The 26,637-nt window shown below is 46.7% G+C and overlaps 1 protein-coding gene across 1 annotated transcript; it reads left to right on the plus strand.

Moving 5' to 3' along the window:
• Positions 1–956: 956 nt before the first annotated feature.
• Positions 957–25,371, plus strand: DUSP10 (dual specificity phosphatase 10). The gene is made up of 4 exons (XM_068185580.1): positions 957–1,094; positions 2,618–3,463; positions 20,668–21,045; positions 24,078–25,371. The coding sequence occupies exons 2-4, from the start codon at positions 2,662–2,664 to the stop codon at positions 24,341–24,343; spliced, it is 1,446 nt and encodes a 481-aa protein (XP_068041681.1). The 5' UTR covers positions 957–1,094; positions 2,618–2,661; the 3' UTR covers positions 24,344–25,371.
• Positions 25,372–26,637: the final 1,266 nt, after the last annotated feature.

Raw genomic sequence — 26,637 nt, forward strand, 5'->3', positions numbered from 1 at the left:
GCTTCCCTTTTTACATTGACTGGACTGGGAGAGTCCAGTCTAATCTGAACATTCAGGATCTTTACTGGAGAATGTGCCAAAGCTGGGTTCTATCTGAGTTTCCATAGCATGGAGCATCTGGTGGTCAGGCAGGCAGGGACCTCCAGGCCTGGCTGTCTCTGGGCAGTGTGGGGCACATCTCCTGCCCTCCCTGTGTTTTACTGATTTTGTGTGGGGAAATTACTGTTCTTCTACTCACAAGAAGTTAGTGTGGGCTTGTTCTTATCTACTCCAACTTTACCCTTCCTCCTGTAGCTCAGTGGGTTTGCATGCTGGGCTCTAGGTGAAACTCTCCAGTGCTCCCATGGTCAGGGTGGATTGGTAGGGTGCATCATTCTGGAGATGCCACTTTTCCTGTCTCTGCCTTGGTGCATTGATGCGTGATGGACTGACCCAGGAGGAGATGGGGTTGCTGGGTTTTCCTCCTCCCAAGTACCTCGCGCGGGCCTGTTTCTGACAGGGAAGGACTGCTTGGAAAAGCACCTAAACAGCACCCTCATGGGTTGGCGCCGCTCGTTCACTGCCGAGCCTCTCGCGGCGGGGCTGGGGCGGACGGGCAGCACTGCCCGCTGCCGCCGCGCTACGGAAGCGGGGCTGATGCTCTGCTGGTCCCCGCAGCTGGTGCCGCTGCCCCGTTCCCATGGGCCGCGGCCGCAGCCGGCCGCGGGGGGCTCCCCGTCCTACGGGGGGCGCTGCCGCGGGGCCGCGCGCGCGGGCCGCCCCCGTCCGTCCGCAGGGAGCAGAGGCTGCCCCGGGGCGCGGGGTCGGCGCCGCGCCCTCCCCATTGGCTGGCGATGACGTCACCGCCCCGCCTGTGGGCCGGCCCCCGCATCCCGATTGGTCGGCGCTGCCGCCCGTCGGCGCGGGCCCCGCCCCCGCCGGGCCGTACATTTACGCGGTAGCAAAAGAGAAAGTAACGAGGATGGTGCGGACGACGCGCGGGGCGCGGGGCGGGCGGTGCACGGGGCAGCGGGCGCGACACGCACCGGCACCAGCGGCTCCTCCCGCGGCGGCCGCCGCCACCTCCGCGCGCCGGGCCGGAGCGCGACGCGCCGGTGAGTGCGGGGCAGCCGAGCCGCGCGGGGCACGGCGCGGAGTGGTGGCCAGCGGCTGCAGGAGCCCGCGGCGGGGAGCGCCGGCCCGGCCCGCCGCGCGATTGGCGGCAGCCCCGGCTCCCTGCGATCGGGGGCAAAACTTCAGTTTCCCGCTTTTCGTGGGCTCTTTCGTTGTTTCCCCTTGCTTAGGGAATTGCATTGTCTCCCTCGTTTATTTAAAAATTTTAACTGCGTCAGTCGAAGGCGCTCGGGGCGCCCTTATCCTAGTTCTTAGCCTAAAATAGGACGAGGGGAGGGTTGGGAAAAGAACGGGCTGGGAAAGCCTCCCGAGCCAGCCGCCGCTGGCCCCGCTCTGCCCGGCAGCGGCTCCTACGCCGTGCTCCGGAGGGCGAGTCGCGGCACCTTTCTGCGCTCTAGAGGTGCCCGCTCCGTAGAGCGATGGCTGCTGGGGGTGGCAGTGCCCCTCGGCCACCCCCTATTCGGGATGGACATCTCCTAGCCGGCCCGGTGCAGAGCCAGCTGGGGCGGCAAACGGGAGCTGTGAGTGCTCGCCCCGCTCCGGGGGCTTGGAGTTGGTGAAGTTGGTGCTGGGATGGGTTTTTCAGAGAGAGCTGCGGCTGCTCCCGAAGTTGCTGGTGAAGGGCTGTCAGGGCTGGCTTCGGGTATTTTGCTCTTGTCGTCTTCCTTGTCTGCCGAGGGGGGATTCAAATCCTGTATGCTGCGTCTTAGCAAATGGGAAGGCAAAGGAGGGGCAGGCAGTGACCTTGACTGGGACAGAGGGGACCACTTTGTGGAGAAGCTGTGAAATGTGGTGGGAAGCAGGGAACATGCCTCACGAACTGCTGGAGAACAGCAGCCTTCCCGGGCCTGGAGCTAGGGGTTTAAATGAGACTGGATTCACCTCTAACAGGGGGAGGGAAGTGCAAGGTGCACACTTATAAGGATCTCTAGAAGCTAATTTTTTTTGTTTTGGGTATTTTTTTTGTTTAGCCTTACGTGTTCAAGTTTGTAACTGTCTCAGAAAATTTATTCACAGGCTAATTTTATTCCGGCATGCTGGAAAAGTTGCATATCACCTCTGACACATTCAGCTATTCAGCTCTTACATGTTCCTCCCTGTAGTAGACTCAGCCCAAGAGTTGCTTCCTTTTCAGTGAGCAACGGGATAAGGGATAAGGGGAACGTGCCTCTGTCATTATCAGTGGTGAGCCTTGCAGTCTGGGGTTTTGGAATAGCTCAGTACCATCTGCATGTAGCTAATTGCCTCCTCCTAGGTGTCACTGTACTGTCCAGGCTGCTCATGTGGATTCTGTATGCCATGGGTACACATGCAGATAGCTGGAGTATTCTCTGCAGCACTGAAAATGTCTTTTAGCAGCTACTGTGTGCTGGTAACTGTCAGAAGGGATCATTAGATTAGGGATAATGGGTGTCGGCAAAATAAGTTATTGGATCTGTAGGTTTATGTGATTTCATGATCTGTTTTCATCACCTTTTTTCTTCTTTCCCTTCTGCTTTTTCAGGGTGATCTTGAGTTCTTCTTAACTTGCTAGTGCTCAGCCTCCTCATGCCTCCATCTCCTTTAGACGACAGGGTAGTAGTGGCACTTTCGAGGCCAGTGAGACCTCAGGATCTCAACCTGTGTTTAGACTCTAGCTTCCTTGAATCTGCTTCTTCTGCTGGTGAGAGCCACTCCAGTCTACTTGGCACAGCTGTCGTGTCCCTAAAGACTGCTAATCTCACGTATATGCCCTCATCTAACGGCTCTGCACGCTCCCTGAGTTGTGGATGCAGCAGTGCCAGTTGCTGCACTGTGGCAACGTACGACAAGGACACTCAGGCCCAAACTCAAGCGAGCACCAGCAGCACCCACGCCGGAGCCTCCCCCACCTGCCCTGCCAACCAAATGGTCAACAGCAATGAGAACGCCGGCAGCTTGAGCCCGCTGGGTGGAGTGGGGAGCCCTGTCTCGGGCAGTGCCAAACAACTCGCCAGCATCAAAATCATCTACCCCAATGATCTGGCCAAGAAGATGACCAAATGCAGCAAGAGCCACCAACAGAACCAAGGGCCTGTCATCATTGATTGTAGGCCCTTCATGGAGTATAATAAGAGCCACATTCAAGGGGCTGTCCACATTAACTGTTCTGACAAGATCAGCCGGAGAAGGCTTCAGCAGGGCAAGATCACCGTCTTGGACTTGATCTCCTGCCGGGAAGGCAAGGACTCCTTCAAGAGAATTTTTTCCAAAGAAATCGTAGTTTATGATGAGAATACCAATGAGCCAAGCAGGGTGATGCCTTCCCAGCCACTCCACATAGTGCTGGAGTCACTCAAGCGAGAAGGCAAGGAGCCCCTAGTCCTGAAAGGTAATCCTCCTCGTTGCCCAGACACAGTGTGTTGGTTTGCTTTGCAGTGTGTGCTCTCTGCTGTCAGCTTCGCTGATGGTTGCACCTTGAAAGCATCTGTTTATCTCTGGGAAGGCCCATGTGCCTCAAGTCACCAGTGGCAAAGCAAGTGCCTTCCATGGACAAATGTGGTAGCAGAGAGATGCTTGCTTTTCTTTGGATGTTGTCCTTGAGTAGCAAGAGGGGTGAGAAGTGGAAGGAAGAGGAAATGTGCTTCCTGGTGTCTGTGCAGACAAAGAATTTCCCCCAGTGCTTATTCTGAGTATTTATAGTCCAAGGAACAGAGGTCCAGGAGGGGATACTTCTGTTTTAGCTTGTCAGACTGACCTTTACTTAGCAGCCTTATTTTAGTTCATGTAAAACTGGACTCATAGGTGCTGGAGGTGGACAGTGGGAGAGTAGAAGGAGGGGGCAGGAAAGATGAAGGAGGTCACTTGGTCTGAGGCATTGTGTCATGGACCAGTCAGCAAAACTTGAGGAGCAATTAAGCCTTGTTTTCGTGATACGCTATCAGAATAATGGATAGAGGGAGATTATTTGTTTAAAAAGTGATTTGAAAGTGGTGTGTTTCTGTGTATGTGTGATTATGTATGTATATGGCTTTCCTGTAAAGCCTCCTGTTTAATATGGAATTTGGTTTATCCCTTAAAGCTTTGTTGGAGATGAGCCCCACCAATTAAGGCATCATCCAAGAACACTTCCCTTTCTTCAGTTTATTCTCGAGATCCTATTTATAACAGTGTTGCCCTCTAGATTAAATTTCCTTTCCCCTGGGTGCTTATGCCATTCAGCGGCATGGTTGGCAGAGACTGGCTGTGGCAGTGGGAAACTATGGAAGGATTTGCTGCTTAGCTTATACTGTATGTATTTAATTTGCTTAATTTTTCTGTGCAGCTTGCTACTTCCAACCTGCACGGTGTGGCAGGAGAACGGAATAGGCTGGTACTTTATCCCTTTTCCTCAGCTGAGTTTCATGGCTTTGGGGATGGGATCCTGTGAGATACTTCTCTGTGTATCTTGTGGAAGCTTGAAATTGCTGAACTATCTCCTTGCTCCTGGCAAGAGTGTGGTCATGCTGGTCTTGTTTTGATACTTGCTGCAGGATCCCAGTATGCTTTTATTGAGTCTCTGGGGTCATGATGATGCCCTTCATCTGTGGAAGAAGAAGATGAGGCGCTTGGCAGAGCAAGGCTGCCGCTGGAGTCCTGCCTTTCTGGTGGTAATCCTTCTGTTGTACAGCCTTTGCAGCGGGATATGTGGTTGTAGTCTGCAAGCTTTCTTATCTTTAGAGAAATGCTGTGCTGAAGGTGCTCTCTGTGTTTCTCCGAAAACACTGTAGCTTCTCTGAACCTTGCACTGGTACTTTTTCAGTACCTGGAGTGAGATCATGGCTGAGATGAAGCTGCAGAGCAGTAATTGGGCAGCGCTGAGCTGTTGGGCTCTGTGGGCAGATTTGTGGCAGCCCCTTCTTCCACTTTCCAGCTCTGTGTGCTGCTCTGGTTTTAACCAGGTGTTCATGGCAGTCCTTGTGCCGTTTTTGGTTTTCAGACACTGAAAAATGTTACCTCAAAGCCCTGCTTAGCAGAAATCTCCTCCCCAAACTGGCCTGTCAAGAGATCTTGAAGTGTGCCAGAAGACAGAAAGCCCAAATCCTTTGCTTTTTGGATATAGTGATGAGCTGGGCTGGAGCAGACCTCATCTCGGGGTGCCTGTAGTGCAGAGCTCCCCCCATCACCACAACTCCCCTCCCGTTCTTTGAAGTGGGGCTCCAGCTGGGGTCAGATGGAGCTGGGCATGAGATAAAGCAGCATTTAGGAAGACTGTGGCTAAGTTTCCGAGCTGGGGGAGTGGCGCTGGAAGCACTCGTTATTTAGTTTCACTTGAGAGCGTTTTTTCCGTGGCGCTTCAGCTGCCCCGGAGCTGGCGCATCCCCATCCCTGCGGTCAGGCGCTAAAACGAAACTGGGGGTGCCCGGGGAGCCCTCTTTGCCTGGGTCTGTTACTTTGAGTGATTTCTCTCGCTCTCCGCTGCCCGGCCCTAATTTATTGCCTGGTTGCTGGCCGGACTGTCCAAGTTGCCGTCCCCCTGATGCGGTGCCACCTTCTCCATGTTTGGTGCTGCCTGTCAGCCCGCGGCCCCGCTGCCGCTCTCGTGGCTCGCTGGCACGTCGCGGGCTCTGTCCCGTCGCCGACGCCGGGGCTTGGGTTACAGCTCTGCCTGACAGCGCCTGGCCCCGCCGGCGAGCGGCTTTGGGGTGCCCCAGGCTTTTTAAGCAGCACAGAAATCCTCTGCTGTTTTCCAAGGCCGGGCCATGATCTATAGATAAATGTATGTATGGTGTGCCCTTATTAGGCACGAGTTAAAAAGAGGTGGTCTGGTTTATTTTTAATGTAGCAGACCAATGTATAAACTAGCGCTGTGACAGGAGAGGGTTTTGTGTATGCTGTGGCATGGAAGATTTTAAGATTTCAGTTCCTCCCTTTCTATCCATGCCTCTCCTTGCTACTTCATTTAACATTTTTTTGGTCATAAATGTAACAGATGCATAATTTTGATTTGAGCTCTTAAGAAAGATTTGCTTATTTCTTTTGCCACAAGGCACAGCAGCACTTAAGACAGGCATAAATCCACTGTTTTTACAAAAAATAAACCTATAAGAATCCTGTATTTCACAGTCCTGCTACACAGGCCATAGCAGCATGAGCTGTCCTGGCTGAAGCTGCTGCTCAGTCTGTTTATAAACAAAATAGGAAGAAGTCATATTTTCCCCCAACATCCCATGACCATGGTATTCCATGTTTGCTGAACCCTAAAGGCCTCACTTTTTGTTGGTGCTTTTTTCTTTTTTTTTTTTTTTTTCTTAGCATTGGAATGGAGAGGGGGCAAAACCCCCAGCCCAGTGATATCAGCCCAGTGTCCCTTCTGCTTGAGGCCAGTGTCAAAGCTGAATTTGGGGAGGGGAAGAGCGTGGTGCTGTGACCCCAGGTTGGGTCAGCAGCCCTGGCCCACCTTGGTAGGGTTGTACCCCTTTCCTTCCTTCAAACCCAACAGTGAGGCATCTCTGCCTTCTCTGAGCACCTCAGCTCATGGCAAAAGTAGCCTGGAGTCCTGGGGGCTTGTGTGCTTGAGTTTGCTATTGGGACCAAAAAATGGAAAGTGGGAAATTAATTTACATTCAGATGAAAAATACTCTTTTTCCATGACTGAAACATTTAGGCTTGGAGTTCAGCTTTTTTCTTCACAAGCTAAATTCAATCTACAGAGGAAAATAAAATGAAAAATTGAAGCATCTATGCCAGTACGTCCTTGCAGCTTTTAACACAAGGGGAGTTGCCCTTGTTTCCCTGACCAGGGTCCAGTGGCATTGTCTCCATCCTGCCATTCTTTCTCTTCCCTCCAGACCCAGCAGCAGGGGCCTTGTGAACCTGCTTAAGTTTTGTGTTTAGTTTGTAAAGGCTTCTGTGTTTGACTTCAAGGAAGCAATGGAATTCAAAAGCAGAGGTGAAAATTTTGATTTGGCTTTTTTTTTGTTTTTAATTCCCACTGTATGCTGTAAACTCATGGCTGGACTTCTGGAAAGGAGATGGGGAGGAGCCATCTGGTTCCTCCACAAACCTGGTTCTTTCTTTGTTCTTGTTCACAGTCTGAGGAGCTTACTTATGCTCTGGCTTTCAGTCTTCTCTCTGCTCATCTGATGGGGAAATAAACAAAGTGACTTGCTCTCATTATAGTGGGGAGTGCAAGACCTGCCAAGAAACCACTTCATACTTTCTGCTATGGTCTAAGAATAGTTTCAGATCTCTTACCACACTAGAGTCACATATCAGCAAAGTTGAAACAACTACAGAGGGACTGAGATCCTTACAAAAGGAAAAAATACTTGCTTTATGTTTTCCTATATTCATGTAAATACTGTGATCAGCTGTTTGAAATACCTGATCTGGTCATAACCTGTACAAATACATTAATTATTACTTTCATTAATTATAGAATTTAACAGTGTCAGTGTTGCTTTAAACACTAATTGGATTACACTGAACAAGTGTATTTGAAAGTAAAACTTGATGTAATGGTCAACAAATCCAGCTGACCAACAAAACATGTGCCTGGCACTTATTTCCACCAGAGATCTCCACTGAATAAGTATTAGGTCATGGTTGTAATAGGGAAATGTGTAGTTTTAAAAACACTGGACGTTTCATATGAATTACTTAACATTTAAAAATAAAATGTATTCCCTCCTCTGCAGAGGAGAGCTGGCCCTATCAGTCACTGGGGGAAAAGCTTCTGCTAGCTCTGTCAGGGCTGAGATTTCACCTTCAGTGTTCAGGCTCTGATTGCTGGTGCTTAAAGTACCTTTCTATTGGAGTAAATAATCTTCTTGGCCATCACACTAGAAAATTGGTTGTATGTGTCATTACCTTTTGCATGTAGATAAATTGGGATGATGGTGTGGCTGGAGACCAGGGTCTTTGCCATATTTTGAGGGCATACTCCTCTTCTGCAGAGGAGAGGTACCTCTATGCTTCGCCTATTCACCAGTAATGGTAATTGTGGCATTTTCTCCGAGATTATGGCATTTGAGAGTTTGCTGTGCTGGCTTGCATGGTGCCTATCATGTTTTAACTGTCCTTGGGAAGGGAGCAATGTCACTGCCTTGGAAAGGGAGGAATAAAAAGGAGATTTTTTTTCCCCCCTTGTTTTTGGCTCCTCAGTTTCTTATACCCTTAGAATTAAGAAATAAGAGTTAAGAAGCAAAATGTTACTTTAGGCAAACTTCTCTGATGCTTGTAAAGAAAAATCTGGTTTCAGTTCTGTGTAAACTGGACTAACATTCCCTATGATGTTCCTGGTAGGTAGATGTTGGGTTATAATTAACTGAATGCCTCATATGCTGCCCTTACCCTTGCCCTGCCAGACATTAGAAATTCCTTTACTGAAATCTTTCTAGAACGGCGAGCTCGTCTGTTTCTGGCTTTTTATTCTTGAGGTGAATACAACCTTTTGGAGAGGCACAGGATGGAAGGGTAGCTCTGTCTGAGGTTTGGGTGGTGTCTGCATCTTAACTAATACAGATGGATTTTTTTTAAAAAAATTTTTTGACCTATACATTGCCCTTCCAAAGCAGCAGCCAAAGTTTTCACTACACTTATGAGCACAGAAGTTTTTAGTGAGATTGCCTTGGCTTTATGATGCGTTTGAAGTAGGGGCTCATCCCTTGTCTTTAGGCTATGACTCTTTACTCTGTGAAAAGCCCCAATTTAGTTAGGGGTTTTTATTTATGCAAGCAACTCAAAAGTGAAGAAATGCCACAAATATAAGCAGCATGCACACATCTCAATGTTTCCCTGCTTTGCAATCTCACCAGCCAGCTGGAAGGGAAACACCTCTGAAGGATTCAGCATCAGGGCTTGCAGGGCTATGGAAGTCCTGCTGTTTAAAGAAATAGATTATGGCAATCTGAAGATAGCCTAATGCATTGTCCCTCTATGTGTGAGATAAGATGATGGGCGGTGCTTTGGCCTTGTTGGGAAGTCCCTGGTGGGCCTGGGAGAGTGCTGGCTACAGAAATCACAAGGCTGACCTCAATTATTGTGAGCAGCTGTTTTTCTGAAGCTCTGATTCTAAGTTCTCACTTGAATCAGTCTTTAGCAGTTTTTTAAACACCTCCGTACTGTAAAAGTTAATTTTTTGTTATCACAAAGGTGTTTGGTAAGCTGGGGCTTAAAGAAGTGCAGTGTCTATATCATGGATGTCACCTTTTCCTGCCTCACGGAGTAAAGGCTGCAAAGAGTCCCATTGAGAGGAGACTGGATCAAAGTGCTGTTTTAAACATTGCATTTGCTTCAGCTTCCTCTGGCAGGCCTTTCACCTGCTCTTGACCATTGAGTGTTGAGGGTTGTGGGAAAGCTGAAATGTGCACTAGTGCCCTTAGGTTTGGCCACCAGTCCTGGCTGTGCCAGTCAGGCCACCCTGTGACAAGGCAGAACGGGGACTGCTGTGGGCAGGAGGTACAAGGGATTCAGGGGACATGTTTCTGCAGCTGGAGAGTCCAGGGGTGCACATGATCTCTGCACAGTGTGTTGATGAATGCACTGTGGTTCAGTAGTGAAGCTTGGGGGTTTTGTTGTCTCATTTTGTTTAAACACCTTGTAACTTTTTAGTACAGGAAACTCTTTGCTTCAATTAATATCTATGGCGAAGGCAGCCTCACATCCAGGAGCACTCTTAAGGTTGTTTTTGGTGTGTCCACTGCTGCTTAGAAAGATGTTGATTCCTCATGGGCCTGTGTCCTACCAGGAGGTAGTCTCTGACCTAGTTCTGGAGCAGGATTTTGGGGCTGGAAGGAAAGGGGGAGAGATAGAGAAGCAAGTCAGTCCACCATGTGGTACAAAAAGGGAGGAACTGGACTAGAGGGATAAATCTTGGCCGGGATAGCAGGATAGGAGGGTGGTCTCATGGCCAGGGAAGCTTGACTAAGCCCAAACAACAGACTTGCCATGAGGCGTAGAGAAGTTCTTTTCATCGAAGTTGGGTTTTTTTGTTTTGTTCTTTTGGTTGGTTGATTTTTTTTTTTTTAATGCCCTTTGCACCGTTTGTTACACAGAGCTTATCTCTCTTGTTGCCATTGGTGTTAAGTGTGTTTGACCCCGGTTCCATTCCTGATCACAGTCATGCCCTGGGACAACACACGGCACTGCCTGCTGCAGAAAGTGGGAGATGGATTTAGGAGCACCTTTTTCCCCTGATAGTGCATTTTTGCTAAGCTTTAGGCTCTAATTTGCTTCCAGGTGCTTTTTTAAAAAATTGAGGTTCATCTTCATGTGTTTCTCTGCTTGGTTGAGGGAGTTGCCTCCTTTTCAAAGGAATGCTCTGCTCCCAGTAAAGAAAGTGAGGTCAGGAAGGGGCACAAGCTTCTGATCTTCTGGCACTTGGTTTCAGTGAGCCTGTCCCACGAGAGTGCGTGCAGAGGGACCCAAACTGGCCAGTCTACAGGGAGCAACTAGGACCTTGTAGGTCCAGGTGCCACCAGGTCCCTCTGACTTGAAGGAATGAGCTTCTGTTTGCTGCTGCTTGGGGCAGTGCCACTCTTTGCACTCTTTGTCTAGCTCAGCTACACCCACCCACAGCCCCTGCAGTGGGAGCTTCAGCACTGGGCTGTCCCTAGTGGAGTGCCTGGGGGTGGTGGGGTTGGGAGGGAACTGTAAACCTGCTGCTGGAGGGACAGGAATGTTCCTGCTGGGTGGGAGGGCTTGGGAGCCACTGCTCCTGCCAGGGTTAAGCGCTGCTTTGTGTGCATGCAACACCCTGCTCCCAAGATCAGGGCTTTGAAGGAGTAAGTTGGAAAATATAAATTAAGAAAATAATAATAGAGATGTGAACACATTGGCTCCAACTCTTTTACTATGCCCTAGCTTTAAAAAGTCTACAGCATGCCTGGATAAATTCCCTCTTGATTCACTGCAACAGAGAAGAGCTGCTTCTAATTAAAGGTAATAAAAAGAAGAACAAATGTTACTCCTTGTCCACACATGAATTACCATATATTTTATTTTTTTTTTTTTACAATGGCTTAAAGAGACTTAGAAAATAGAAGATAACTTGGATATTAAGCCTTATGTAAGCAGTTGAATGCTAATGTTTTAAAGCAAAAGCTGTTGTTGGAGCAGTTGACCTGCACTATGTTGATGCTGGGCTCTTAATTCTTCTTGTTCTCTGTTAAGGTAATGGAAATCTGTCTGTCCAGTTGATGAGAGCTAAGAATGAGACTTTTGCTGTTGCATAAAATTTGCTGGCATATTTTAGGTACTGAACCACTCTGATTGTTTAAAATGAAATTAATCTTAAATTCATAGGTGTTAGTCCAGGAAGGCAAAGCTGTATCTCTGTTGAGAGATAACACAGTTCTTATGTTTCCTGGGAAATATTAGTGGAGACAAGGAATTATTTTATTTGGACACAAGGCTTGATTTTCATCTAGCTGGAGATATTCCTTGTTTTATTGCTGTTTAGGTCCAGATTCTGTAGATATGTATTTTTCTCTTCCCCCTTTCCCTGCTTCCTTCTTGCCTTGAGTCTGAAAAATATGGATGCAATGTGGGTCAACTTTCTCTTTGCCTGTGGGGTTTTTGGGGGCTAGCCTTGGTTCCTTGACCATTTAGACTGGGATATATGTGCCAGCAGAGCTGGCCCTGAAGCTTATGTCAAAGTGGGGGGCTGGCATGCACCATGCTAGTTCCAGTAGTCTGCTGCTTTTATTTTGGACTGTGTGACACTGGGATATGTCAAGACAGCATCTTTTGCTTTCTCTGTTTTTCCTTTGTGTGCTTTGGAATACCTTGCTGGAATATGTCAAATCAGAGCCAGATATTGTTTTTTGTAGATAAAAGGGTAGAAACTTTACAGTCTAAAAACAGTTAAAATTAATCAGGAATGGATAGTACTCCCAAATGGGGGTGTGGTATATCAGCACCCTGTTTTCCTTTCATATTAATGTGCATGGTACTGGTGTTTCTGATGTAGAGGAGCAGTGGCTTCGACTGGAAAAGAGCCTGTGTTATCCTCAGGAGAAACAAAGCAGCCTGCTCTCTCTTTAGAAAGAAACTGTCCTGGAGAGGTTGCCCTTAAAAGGGGAATAAGAATAAATGGATGGCTGAAGCATGAAAATGTCAGTGTTCTCTAAAACATGCAGATTAAACAGAAAGGTCCACTCCTACGCATCCAGGATTATGGATGTCTGACACATGGCTGGGATCCTTCTCCCTCCTCAGACGTGCTGAGCCACAGCTGCCCGCATCCTGCTCCTGTGCTGGCTCTTTCCAGGCCACTTGTTTGAGAGGTGCATATGGTGATGGCCAGGGAGGGAACTGGTAATAGATTAAAGAACAAATGAAACTTGCTGTTCTGGGCAAGTCTGCTCTTTGTCAATATAAAACCATTTGTGGTATTTTATTGCATTAAATAATTTCTGTTCCCTCCCCCCTCACTTCCACTGCCTCCTTTGTACATAGCTTTAGCATTTCTTGATGACCTTTTTGTTAATATGATTTTCAGTGGGAGCATTTCACAGTAGAAGTATGTATTTCTTCAGGGTTTACGTTGACATTTCCAGTGATTATTTAATTGGACTTCATGTTAGCCTGCATCCCCATGGGAACACATACTTTTACCATGAGAAGTTGTAATGTGACTAATTTTGAGTTTCTGCTATAAACGCTTGCCCTCCATGGAGAGTCCAGTCCTCCTTGGTGGCTGCAGAGTCGTCCCCATAGTATGTTTGAGATGTTGGGTTTCTTGCCTTATTGCTATTTACATTCTTGTATAGTTTAGTCCTTGTACTAAAATCCAGAGCACGCCTTCTCCTCTTTCACCTTCCTGACCACTCCCCAAGGATAACACAGTGCTTTTCAATTATGCTGGCTTATTTTCCCGTGAATACTTGAGTTTTTATTTTGAAATAAGCAGACTCAGCACTCCCATAGCATAGGGCAGATTTCCAGTTACAAGCTGGAACCACTGTCTTGAATACAGAGAGGTGGTCCCAAAGTATTCAGGGTGGCTTCTGGACAGGCTGATGAGCCCAAAGGTTAGTAGCAACTCTTGGGAAAGCTGACAAGTAAAGGGATGATATGGATGGGATGTGTGGATTTGCATGGGTGTTCAGGGTCTGAGAAAAAAACCTAAATTTAAGAGAAAAAAATATAAAGAAGAAAAAAAAGAATTAAACTGAAATCCAAGAAAGGTTTTCTAGTGACAGGTCAAGAAAAAAAGATTGTTTATTTCTAATTGGAATGAATTTAGATGATCTGGAAGTCATGAGAAGAGGAAAAGTGAAGGGTGAAAGCTGATGGTGGAAAAAAGCAAGTAAGCAAGTCATGTGTTGAGGTGTGAGAGGCTCCTGGGGGGGGTGATCGTGTGGTTGAAAATGGGTAGTGGTGGTGGGATGGGAGGAGCTGAGAATGGAGCTGGGCAGAGCCAGCAACTCTGGCACAGCCTGGTAGGGGAAGGGGCTTTGGATAACTTCTTGCCTGCCTCCCCAGGATGTGACCCTAGGAGAGCCAGCTTTGCTGTGCCTGGTGTCGGAGGAAAAAAATAAAAGTGGATGAGGCCAAGGACCTCAAAAGCCAGTGGGAGAGGATGTGCTGTGGCAAGGGTTGTGAACCATAGTGAGATAAAATTAGAAATAACATGCAAACGTGTGTGCACGTCCCTCAATGCTGAGGGGATACCTTTCCTATTCATCTGGCATCACACTCTTGACTTCTAAAGGGACCTCAGAGCCATTGTGTCAAGGATGTGCTTGTGACTCCTCTAGGCCAGAATTTGTGTACAAACTGACCTCTCGGGATAGTTCTCACATGGAAAGAAACTGACCTTGTAAGTTCTTCTGAATGCAAAGTTTTACCTTTTTTTTTGTAGTGCTGTTGGCAGCTCAGTTTGAGGGGCAGACTAGATTAGATTGAGTGTATCGAGGTGGAAGCTGTTCTTTGTGTGTGCTGTTTACTTTTACTTTTTAATGTTTGCTCAAAGCTTAATCTTTTGCAGCACAGCTGGTGCTGAATGCTGTGTGGGTGACAGGGAAAGCCCCATGGCAGTGTTTCCTTGGAATATCCCACTGACAGGTGAGGAGTTCAGTAGTGTCATCTGGCTGAGTGTGGTCCAATAGGTTCCCACCCCTGTGGATGGAAGGTAGTTGCCCTTCCTGTTGTGTGGGCAAATACACTATTTCCAGCCATGTCAAGGTTGCTGCAGCAGTGAGGGCAACCCTTGAGCACTGCTCAGTTGTAGCTGTGGTGAGAAGAAGACCATCTGCTTGGAGAGTAGGAACACTCCTACTCTGATCTGCTTGGATTGGCCCCGTTGCTCTAGAAGTAGTCTGGGAAGCAGAGTCCTGCTTGGGCAAGGGAAGTGTGTGTCTTGTGTTGTTCAGGAGATCTGAGCATCCCTTCTTTCAGTGCCTCAGGATGAACAGAGCATAATCCCCAGGACACACCAGGAACCATCTTTGTTGTGGCTAAAATCACTCCAGCAACATCTGTGAGCAAGTGTGATGGCTGCATCTTCTACTGCAAGGTGGCCATAGCTCCTGTGCCTGATGGTTGCAACCCCAGTGCCTCCATGCCCTCCCTGACAGTTTGCTTGGTGCTCAGCAGACCTACACCTGCAGCCATAGTTGTGTTGGTGGTATGAAGAGATGGTCTAGGTCGTTGTCCATATCCTGGGAGTGGATTTGGCCTATAATGGCAGAATTCTGCTTCAACCTGTACAGCAGCATCTTCCTTGGTAGAAGGCCCATGGTACAGGAGAAGCCTGCATGGTGGCATTGCAGTGATGGTGGCTTAGCACCAGTGTGCCACCCTTCAGCAGGACCTCTAGACACTGGTGGGGGGTGGCCATGAGACCTGGGCCCTCCTGCCCAGGAGGCTGAGGAAGGAGGAGAGCATTGGGTGGGTGAGACAACTGGACAATACCTAACTTCTGTTTTTGCATGCTGGAGTCACGTTTGCTTAACCTTGAGGCATCTTGTGCTTTGAATCAACTTGACACAAAGTCATCTGTTCATTAATAACACAGGAGCAGTTTAATTGTTGTCTTAGTGGAAAAATACATGAGACTGTCATCAGCTGTTGCTTCTGGCAGTGCTTTTCTGCAGTAATGTAAATAAATGAGGTCACAGGTTTAAAGGAACAGGCTGTACTTGCACAAATTCAAAGCATCGTCTTAAACAGATACACACCAATTGTCTGAGTGTCTGTGTCCTGCACCCCAAATGCTCCCTGTGACTTTTCAGCCCTAAATTCACTCAAACACAGCTGCAGGGTTTGCTGTGGTGGTACTGACAGGTTATATGCTGAGTGGGTGTTTTAAAGCTTGGCTTCATTCCTGAGTGACTGAAGTTTGTGGTGACCAGAACTGTGTTAAAGCCAGATTCTCTGCTGCGCACCCCACAGGAGCCCAGCAATGCAAGAGGAAGGGAATTTACAGATGGAATATCTCTTCTGCTGATACTTCCCAGTGCCCTGGGATTTCTGTTCTTCTTGTGCTTGTGTGTGCATCGCTTTTCTTTTTTTTTTTTTCCCCTTTATTTTCTAAGATGGCTTTGTGGTATTGTAATCGAGGATGAGCAGATCCAGAAATATGCCTGGATAGCTTTGAAAGCCGTATAAAAGGTCTGGTTGTCTCCCAAGACCACGTGCTTTGTCTAAATGTGGCTCCCACATCTGCAGTTTGTCATGTATAAAAGTATGTTCCTGTTTGCAGTGGGAGCAGGAACACCCAGTACCTGCCACGCTCAGAACAAAGTATATCCACACCAATGAGGTAATGCAAAGGTGTTGCCTTGTGGTGAGGATATTTCACTGTAGCTGCCTCTCTCTAAGCTCTCCCACTGGAGAGGGAGCAAGGTCATTCACTCCCTTAACTATGGGGCAAGAGCCTGTTTCCAGATAGGAAACATATTGCAAATGTGCCAAAGCATTTTGTGAACCCAAATCCTAGTTTGCATATAGTCACACAGCCAGAGAGCAGCAGTGGTGGCTGAAGAAGAAGCCAAAGGAGAGACAGAGGGGGAGGGCAGGTGTTACTGTACTCCTTGTGCTTAAATTCTCAATATTCTTGAACAACAAACAACAAAAACCCTAAGCTAAAAAGCTGCAATGTTACAAACAGCAACAAAAAAAAAAATCCCCTCAAACAAACAAATCTCCAACTAGCCAATCCACTTTTATAGATTTGTGCAGGTAAGGTTTGTTTTTCTGGATTTCTTTGAAGATTATGCTATTGCAAAGCCATAGTTTTTCATAAAAAGCTGCCTGCCTCATTCTTGCTGTACCTTTTGTGCCTGTTTTGCATTGTATTTGCTCTCTTTTGGTGGCAAATGACAGATACTGTGTTGAGCATGATTTTCATGCCAGCACCATGCTTCTTGTCCTTGTTTATTTGTTCAGAGCTGCTTTGGCTGCTGTTCAGCTGCTCACCTGGTCTTGCAGTGCTGGTGTGAGCCCCGGGCTCCTGGGTGGCTTTGGAGCTGGGAAATCTGTGTGCAGCTGCTGCTTGGGTGCTGCCTGGTGGGGGAGTTTGAGGAGCATTAAGTGAGATGTTTGTGGGCAGATGGCTGCAGAGAATTTGAACAAATGAGTGGGAATAGCTGGAGCACGTATGGTACTGACTTAAAACTTCCCCAGAAGTTTTGAGGTCTCAGACACTCCAAAGTCTGTTTTCACTTACTAACTGTTCTGGCAGGGCAGGATGTTGGAAAATGTCATGCAGTTAAAACTGCAAGAATGGTTCTGCAACCTGGGTCTTGCATCAGTGGTGAGTAAAGAGCACTTGGTGCTCTGTTGTATTCTGCTAAATACCATGCAAGGCCATCTGCCAGCAAGGGTTCTGCTTCATTGATTGATTTCCTCATGGAAGAAATACCTTAGGGTCCCCAGAGTGCCGTGTCCTTTTATGGCCATCTCTGTTTAGGTTTGAGTAGATTCAGCCCTCTGAACACCTGCCCAGCAGCCACTCTGGAACAGAGGAAAAGCACTTGGGATGTTGTCTGTGCCCATGCACAGGGTGCATCATACTAGCTGGACATACTTCCCCATGCTTTGGTCATTACGAGCTCTGTGGAGTGTTTAGAGCCAGGAGAGATGGGCTGCAGGCAGGACAGTCTGTTGAAGTGGGCATCCATCAGTGCCTGCTGGAATTTTGGTTTTTCACTGAAGGTGGCTACACTCCTGAGTCCAGGCTCCATGGCTGTGGTTCCAACAGCACTGCCATGCGTTCCCATGGGCTTCCTTGGTGGATATATTATATTGCCTCTCTACTTAGGTTGATGAAGGCTTTTCCCATATTGCAAACAGCATCTGAAAAGCTGCTTTTAAAATACATCTTCTGTACTAGTGAGAGGCTTCTGCTAAGTTGTGCTTCTTGGTCACAGGTGCTGTTACTGCCCTCTGTAATGCTTCCTTCATTCCCCAGGTTTGGAAAGGCCTGGGCAGGGTCGACCACAAAACAGCTTTTGTTATCACGCCAGGTACTGTTTCTGCATCCTTGCCTTTGAGCTTCCTTGTGGTCTGGAGTTGTAGTCAGTAGCAGTGATGTCTTGCACCTTACTGAGTTTAGTGAATCAGCTCTTAGATCAGGCTTGCAAGAGCTTTTTGTTTTTTGTTGGCCTTTGGTGTGGGTACAGCTTCTTCTCTCCCACCTTTTCTACCCTTCCTAAATGAAGACTTGAACTGAAATAGCAGCTGCTTGCCAAGGAAATACAGATGCATTTGAGTACTTTGTATGTTGTATTTAGCTTCATGTGGAAAATCCATCCCTTTCTTTCTGACTGATCATTATTAACTTTGCTTGGACTTGTTTTGGGAGGTAGTCTCAAACTTAAGAAAAGCCTGAGCATTATGCATGCTTGAGCTCCACTTAAATAACTCTAGTGCCTCATAAATCAGTTTGTGCAAGGATCGTGTGTGTTGAGAATGAAACAGCACTCAGGAGGTGTCTGGGTCCTTTTTTGGGACCTGCATGACTCATATGACAGCACAGATCCAAGCTAAGTTCCTGCTGTTGGATTAGGGTTCAGCTTCCTGCCATGACTGCATCTTGCTGCATCTTTTCCTGGGTACCAGTGTTCTTGTCCAGTCGTCCCTTGCTGATGTGTCTGAGCCAGTTCAGGTTAGTAATCCTCTTGCCAGTAATGTGTTCTTTCAGAAACATTTGCTCTGAGAGTTGCTTTAAATATTGCTTGAACTGACTTTTTAGCTCTCCTCTCACATGAGGAGATGAACAAGGAGAGTGGAGGATGTGAACTGACATTAAGAATGGTGAAACTGGCAGATGTCTGTAAAAAATTGTGAATGAAGGTATTATATGCCTGGCTACTCCACTCACTGGGGCATCTTCCACATATTGTATTTGGTGTCCCTTCCCATCTTTTGCCCTGATATTCTGCTGTGTCTTACAAGACAGCTGGTGAAGCAAGATGATGTCTGCCACACCATCAGTGTGTCCCTACCTGAGTGATGAACCAGTGGGGTCATACCTCCACCTGGGGCTGCTTTTTCCCAGAAGTCAGCAGGTGAAGTGGAAAATGAGCATTGGCTCTGAGGTCACTAAAACAACTTTTTCAGGGGTTTTCTTGAGAATCCCAGCATGCTGTGGCTATTGTTTAAACAGCAATATTCAAGCCTAGTGGATTGCTGCTTGCCCATTCAGAAAGATGGAAATGTGGGTTAGGGTTTAGCCTTTAGCCTAGACTGTAGGCTGGGGCTGTTGGTTTAGACGAGACTTCAGACATCTTCAGCTTGGGGACTATCATCTTTGTTTTCTTGAGTGGACTGAGAAGACTTTTCAGGCTCTGTTGAAGTGGTGTAGTTGAGCTCAGATTTTTGTCCTTGCTTTTCCTTCTGTCCTGATCCCCTGTTGTAACAACTTTGAGAATAGAGATCTTTAAGGCAAATCTGTTTGCTCTGTGTCCTGTAAACAGCAGAAATAGCTGAAGACAAGCACATTTTTGAGGCAGGGGAAATATTCTGCATTTTTTAGGCATTTCAAGGATTTCAGGGAAATTACATTACTAACAGTGTGTGAAGGACATAAGTTTGGATGTGGAAAAGGGCACTTTCATTACAGGGGCTCAGATGGTTGTAACCTAGTCTGGGTGCCTCGTGCCCTTGGAATACAGCACAGGGCACTGAAGTGGGCATGGGTGGTTCCCACGCCAGGCATGTCACAGACACTTGAATTGGACATTTGAATTGCAGCCCTCAACAGTAGGCATTGAAACCCTTTGCTGTGTCTGATCCAGAGCCCAAGTGGCAGCACGTTTTGTGTCATTTTAAAACCTTCACTGGATCACTATGAAAGAGCATGGAAAAGACAAATAGCCTCTCTTTTATTTTACTTTCTTTTTAAATAGCATTATTGGGAGGGTGACATTCCACATTTATTTTGGCTAGTGTGGCTCTTTCTAGTAACTTCAGCGTTTCTCTCCCCACACCTGAGTGTTTTTTGGCTTGCAGTTAACAAAGTGCAATTGAGCCTGAGCACTTGGCTCATGTTGATGCCGAACATGACTTCAAGTATCCTGGTACAACAGCAACATGCGTGAGGTGGGGGGGGGAACGCATCCCTGCGTTTCTCCTCTTTCCGTCTTTTTCTTTCAGAGGAGCCACCTGTTAGCATTACATCAGCAGCTCCCAGGAACGCCGCCACCTCCTACCAAAGGCCTCGCACAAAGTAGTAGTTCTTGTATTGTTTGCACTCAAAGAGCTGATGTCATGCCAGCTGATGTCATTGTGTGCTTTGTGGGATCGCCATGGAAACCGGGCAGGTGGAGAGCCTGCCACTGATGTTAGTGCAGAATGAGGTGTAGAAAGAAGGTCCACTTTGCTTGCTCCAGCTCTGTGAAGCCACCCTCCTCAAAAAAATAAAAAGTAAGGAAAGGGAAATGGTTATTGAAAAAGCCAGCAATAGAGCAGGGAAAGCATGAGCTTCCTTCACTGAAAAAGTGACTTCTCCCTCCCCCCTCAGATCCATTTCCCAATCCATTTTAATGTCCTAAAAATAACTCTTGCTAGATATTTTCAGGTGGCTGGGGCAGCAAAAGAGAACTGTTTGCCACATGTTAAGTAAGCACCTGGGTCACTGTTAGGTTACAAGGAGTGGTTTTCTTTTGTTCGGGCGCACAGAAAGGTACATGCTGTTCCCTGGAGCGATGCCAGGGTGAGCTGCTCCCATCCTCCTCAGAGCTCTTGGGTGGGGGAATGCCCTGCAGGGCTGCTAAAAGGCAGGTAAAGCTAAGACTGTCTCAGCTGGCTTGCTGCTCTGGTCTAGTGTGCTGATAGCCCCTTGGCCCCTAGTTTTGGTGGTGCTTTCTTTCTTGAAAAAACACCTTCCTTGTCGCATGGGGTGGTAGGTGAGGCAGCCCCAGTAGGCTGGTGTTGCACAGAGGCGTGTTTGTCTGTGAGCCTGTTCCTTGGTACCATCCGCCGTGCAGAGGGAGGGCAATGCCTGCTGCTGAGTCATGCCACCCTTGCTGTTGACAGCCCAGTGACACTGTTACAGTGGTGGTGGGGACAGTAGAGCCAGCTCTAGCCCTCGTGGACCCACTGTGTGCTCTGAAGAAATATTGGGGTGTCTAACCAAAGTATCTGCTTGGTCTCTCTTCCCAGGAGGACTCAGCGGTTTCAAGCAGAACCATGAAAACCTCTGCGACAACTCCCTCCAGCTGCAAGAGTGCCCTGAGGGGGGAGGAGGGGGCGGCGCCTCCGCTGTGCCCCCCGTGCTACCTCAGTCCATCCCCACCACGCCAGACATTGAGAACGCTGAGCTCACCCCCATTCTGCCTTTCCTCTTCCTTGGAAATGAGCACGATGCTCAGGACTTGGAGAAAATGCAGAGGATGAACATCGGCTACGTCATCAACGTGACCACCCACCTGCCCCTGTACCATTACGAGAAAGGCATGTTCAACTACAAGCGGCTCCCAGCCACTGACAGCAACAAGCAGAATCTCAGGCAGTATTTTGAAGAGGCTTTTGAGTTCATTGGTAATTACCTTTGCCTGGAAATACTCCTGTTTGTTTTTTTATTGTTACTATTTTTACCCGTTATAACAATTTAGAGTGAACTGTATGCTTTATCAATAACTCTGAAGGCTGGTTAAGGCCATATTTCCTTTAGTTTGGGTTGTCAGAAATGCTGAGCACCTCATATTTCTGTCCTTTCTCATCTGTGGCACATCCGGTTAAGTAGCCTGAGGTTGCAATTTTTATCCAGTGATAGTAACACCTACCACCAGGCTTCTAAATTCAGGAAACCCCACAAAATTGAGACTTTCGTCATCCTCTCTTTTTGATTCTTTTGCATTCCTAGTTTCTACACAATGGCTTCCAGACAGTTTTTCATAGAGACTATTCTTAATGGTGTCTCAGTCTTTGCTAACTTAATGAAAAAACTGACAAACTTTTCACACTTGGCTTGCTCCACCATTAGATTTGTAGCTTCAGAGTGTATGTGTGGTGGAGTGGACAGTGATGAAAACTTGAGTTAATAAGCCTCTAAACCCTGTAGGCTGTGTGAGAAAGTTCACCACAAACACGCAGCTTGTTGTGGAGATTGCTGAAGTAGTGACCCAGCAGTGTTCTGGACCTCATTACGATCAACACAGCACAGCCCTCAGCCAAGTTTGGGGCCATGCTCAGCCAGGCTAAAGCCAGATGGCCACTCCAAACAGGGCTGGTCAGAGAAGACTTCAGCATGTGGTACTGAAAGCTTTTGAGGACCTTTCCTTGCCCCTCTAGATGTCTCTGTGGACACTACTTTTGTAAAGGTGCTTCCCTAGGACAAGTATGTGTCTTGAGAGGTTTTCTGAAATATGCCAGAGGAACCACTGATATAAAATTCTATTTTCTTGTGCTGAGACTGAGATAATTCCTTTACCAATACTTCAGGCTTGATGGAGGAGTACTAGACAGAAGAAGAAGTGTGCTTGTGTGTGCACCGCAGAGTAGGTCCTTGACTGACCCCGTACTGGAGTGGGTGCAGAGCCGTGTTCCTCCCTGCCCTCCTTTGTGCTGGCTCTGCACTCGGGTGCACTCAGGCTCCCCAAGGATTTGGCCCCAGCTGTGGGACCAGGTGCCAGGGCAGGAGGGCCAGGCTCAGCAGGTTGCTGTGAGCCCAACTACCCCTGCTGTGTGCCAGGCAGGGCTGGCAGCTCGGAAGCAGACGGCTCCTCAGCCTCGCCTTGGCAGAGGGTCGCGGTGTGGATCTGATGCCTGTGCTCTGCAGCCATGCTGCTTTAGTGAAGTGAATAGAGAAATCACTGCTTATGCTGCAGTTCAGGTGAGTTCTACCACTCTGAGCCTTTGGGCTTGTCTTCTACAGTGTGAAGGACCAAAGGATCTCTAACTCAAATTTTCCCTTGTGTTCCTAACCCAGTCCCAGCGGTACCAGTAGTGCTGTCAGCTCCCCAAGCTGCTGGTTACTGTGTGTCTGGGAAGGTGAACACTTGTTTGGGTGAAGGGCAGGGAAAAGGAAACCTTGCTTTGATCCTCTGGGAAAACAGCTGTATCAAGAAATCCAGTAAAACCTTAAACTTTGAGTTAAACAAGATGGGTAGGTGAAATAGGCTAAGCTTAGGTAAAGAGACTGTGAAGCTCCATTGAGGTCCTTCTGAGGTAGAAGAGAGAGATTTCTGTTCCCCTCATCCTCATTAACTAATCATGCAGGATTAGAGTTCTCAAAACCACTGAAAGATAGTGTTTGGCTTGTGACCTTACCAAGAGCAGAGAAAGCAGCTTTGCTCTGGAAAGGTTTAGAAAGCATTTCAAAACTCATTTTACTTCCTTTTTAATAATTACAGCTTGAGGGTCAGTCTTTGTTTTAATAAACACATATTTCTCCATTGAGAGTTTTTCTTCTGTCTCAAATTAGCCAGCTGGGGAAGTTACTGGTCAATGCTCTCCCTTCCTGGGGGTAAAATTAAATTGCATTTGAGAAGATTTGGAAATGTTTAAACAGCAGATTGTCGGCCTATGTTTCTTTAAATATGTCTTCAAAAAAACACAACCAACCCCAGGTTTAGCTAAGACTAAAGCCATAGGAAGTGAAATCATCAGAAACTCTCTGGGAATGTGTGTCAAAATGCATTAGAGAGTTTCAGCTTTCTGAAATACTAAGTGGCAAAAATGTCTAGAGGGAAGTTGGCTTCATTCATGCTTTCACAGTACAGGTTGAATATGTGGGGTGAGTTGAGCTGTACTCTTGGTGGGGTTGGATTCGTGCCAAAACCTGCAAACGAAATTCACGCTCCTCCTGCGGATTGAAACAAAAGAAGTAGTTTGAAGTGTTACTTCCTGAAAGTTCCATCTCCTGTTTTAAAAGCAAGCTGTGGCAGATGAGGATGGTATGGTAGTGATTCTTTTCTCTCATGTCCTATTAGCACGTGGTTAGAAGGACTCTGTCCCCACTAGATGCTGCCCAGGGTGCCTCCCTCTAAGTGATGAATCTTGATGGAGTGGGGGTGTGTGGGTATCCAGCTCCTCCTTTTGCAGAGGCATTACAGCGGAGACCCCTGATGAACCTAATTTCTAGAGTATCTTTGTAAAGCTTAAGAGGACAGGGCTTTAAAACAGATGTATTGTTATGAATTGAATCTGAAAATACCTGGTCTCTAGAAGTGGTTCCCTGCTCTGAAAAACAGGGAGGTTGCGATGCTGACGTAATGCAGTGGGGTTGCAACTGAGGTGGAAATGGAGCCTGAGATTCCTCATCATGGACCTTGTCCTTCTCACAAAATGCTCCCTGGCAGTGAAGCAGCATCTCTTAATGCATGGTTCCACTAATAAGGAGTAGAGAGTGGATGTGAGGACTTTCAGTGTCAGACTGGACTGGAGGTTTCACATTCAGTAGCTCTGAAACCTCAGGGGAAGATGTGCTGGAGGGGATGGGGAAGAGACACTGCTGTGCTTGTAGTCAAATCAAGGGACTTTTCACATTAAGTTACTCTTACTTGCACTGAGCTTGTTCTAATTTACCAACTGGCAAAAATCTAACTTTCTTCTGTCTGTCTGGTTTGCAGAGGAAGCTCATCAGTGTGGAAAAGGTCTCCTCATCCACTGCCAGGCCGGTGTCTCCAGATCTGCCACCATTGTTATCGCATACTTAATGAAGCACACACGCATGACCATGACGGATGCCTATAAATTTGTCAAAGGCAAACGACCAATCATTTCCCCCAACCTTAACTTTATGGGGCAGTTACTGGAGTTTGAAGAAGACCTGAACAATGGAGTCACCCCGCGAATCCTCACACCAAAGCTGATCGGTGTTGAGACTGTTGTGTGACAGCCAAGTTGCGAGGGGGCAGAACCTGTTCTTCACCTGATTTGGGGCAGTGATGGGTGGGTTGTGGGGTTTTCTTTTTAGCTTTCAAAGGGGAGTTTTGTGGCAAACTTTTTGTGAATAAAAACCTTTTTTTGTAAGGAAAGGTTTATAAAAGATCCAAGAACTTTGCTGGGTTTGGGATGCTGTTGTGATTTGCCTCTCAAACACCAGCAGAGCAGAGAGGCTTCAGTGCAAAAGGACTACTTTTTAAAATAAAAACAAGAAGAAGAAGAAGAAGAAATGTTGGGCTTTTTTTCTTTTAATTTTTGTTTTTCCCTCCTTTCCGGCTACTTGTAGAGTTTATGGCTAAGTAGTCTGTGCAGGTTCATAGACTGAAGAAACCTAAGCTGAAAACGAAACATATTTGTGTTTTTTTCTGCCAAAACAAAGCAGAAAAAAATCTCCCTGAAACAGAAGGGCCTTCGTTCTGCAAAGGCTTTGCTAAAGATAACCTAGCAAAATGCTCACGGATGCAAAGGAAATCAGAGCAGCTTAAAAGTCTGCAAGACACTTTTCACACTCCTGACTCAAACTAAAGAAGAAAACAAAGTTTATTTGGTGTGTTTCATGTTCCAGTTCTATTTTTCTATTTTGAGGTGTTAGGTTTTAACAGTAAGGGACTTTGGTCATTCTATGCCATATGCCTTCACTGGCTTCTTGTGCAATAATAATTTGGGGTTTGTTTTGAGTGTTCAAACCAATTAAGAGTTGGCTGCCCACTAATAATAAGATAATAATTTTTAAGGTCTAATAGTGCAACAGCAGCCAGCTTGGTTCAGGAAGGATAAATGAGAGCAATTATTTCGTTCCTTTATATGATTTTGATCCTAGTTACAGTGCCATAAACCTTGTTACATATGTATATCAGAATGTACAAAAATCTATAACAAGCAAAGTTTATTTAAAAATATTTTTCGCACAAAATATTGGTGTGTTTCAGTTGTCTATGTAAAAGAAATTTGATTATAAAACAAAAAATCTTTTGGAAATTGTGTGTTCTTTTTATTGCTTTAGCCATTTTCCATTTTCTTTCTATGGGATGGGGTTTTTGTTTTGTTCCCTTGGTTTGTTTTTTTGTAGCATTGTACCTCTCCCATTGACAACACTGATCTCTCTTGTTTGGCATCTCCCGTTCAGCGTTGTGTTCCTGTCCTCTGCTGGTGGAACATATTTTCTTTGCTTTCTGCTGTACTCTTGCATCTCTGTAACCAGATTTTTCTCTCTGGTTCGACTGAATTAGCACTATTTGGTGAAGGCTTTTTGGAGCAGATCTGTTATTTCTACAGCTCAGTAGCCATTTGGAAAAATAAGAAATAAACAATCTCCACTGATTCCTTTTCATATTCCTGTAGTTAACTTATCTTCTGTGTTACAAAAATGTCTAGTTTTTAGACATATGTTGGTCACGTGTGCTTTTCCCTAGCCTCTCTATAGCCCCCTTGTTTAGCAGGTCCACAATTCCTGGGAATCATCCTCCTGGTATTTTCCTCTCCCTCTTGCCCTTCTTCCCTTCATGCCCCTCCTTTTCCAGCTGTGTCAGTGTTGTGTGGTGTGTATTGTAGGGCTGATGTTTCTGCCTGACAGTGTCCCTTGGGCAGCTGACTTTCACTTTCCTTGTTTGTATTCACTTTTTTTTTTAACTATGTGGTATGATCTGATCTGTTCTGGACTGTTACCACCTCTAAAGTTTATTTGAGGCTAAAATGAGTTAGAAGACATTTCTCGTATGATTCTGTTGTGCAAACTGATCTGTCCCAGGAAGGCTGATAGCAGTGAAGGCTTTTCCTAGATGGAAACCTACATGGACTGAACCAAGTGTAAAACAGGACCTATTGGAAAACTTAATGTATAATCACATTAGACATGTATATTTTTGTGGACATTTTACTTAAAATGTTGTTACTATACAGATATTTTCTTGAAACTTATCCCGTTATTAAATTATTTTTCTACTGGAGTTGAATTTTATTTTTTTTTCTTTTCTATGATTATTATTGGTCCTTTTGTTTAAAACACCCTTGGCAGTGATTGTTGCCCAGGAAGAAAAACTTCTTAGGCTGTACCTGCTCCTGGAGCTAAGGGAAGGAGTGGCTGGACAGAGAAGGTGCCATTTCCCGGTTGGGAGTCTTTGTGCTTTGGGAAGGAAGGAGGTCCCTTAGCAAAGCTGCTCTGCTTCCCTCCCTCCTCCGTTTCCTCATGTTTGGGCCCAAGCTCTTCCAGCTGTTCTCCATGAGCTGCAGGTGCCCCTTGTTAGG

Source organism: Anomalospiza imberbis, chromosome 3 (assembly GCF_031753505.1).
Source record: "Anomalospiza imberbis isolate Cuckoo-Finch-1a 21T00152 chromosome 3, ASM3175350v1, whole genome shotgun sequence".
NCBI lineage: Eukaryota > Metazoa > Chordata > Aves > Passeriformes > Viduidae > Anomalospiza > Anomalospiza imberbis.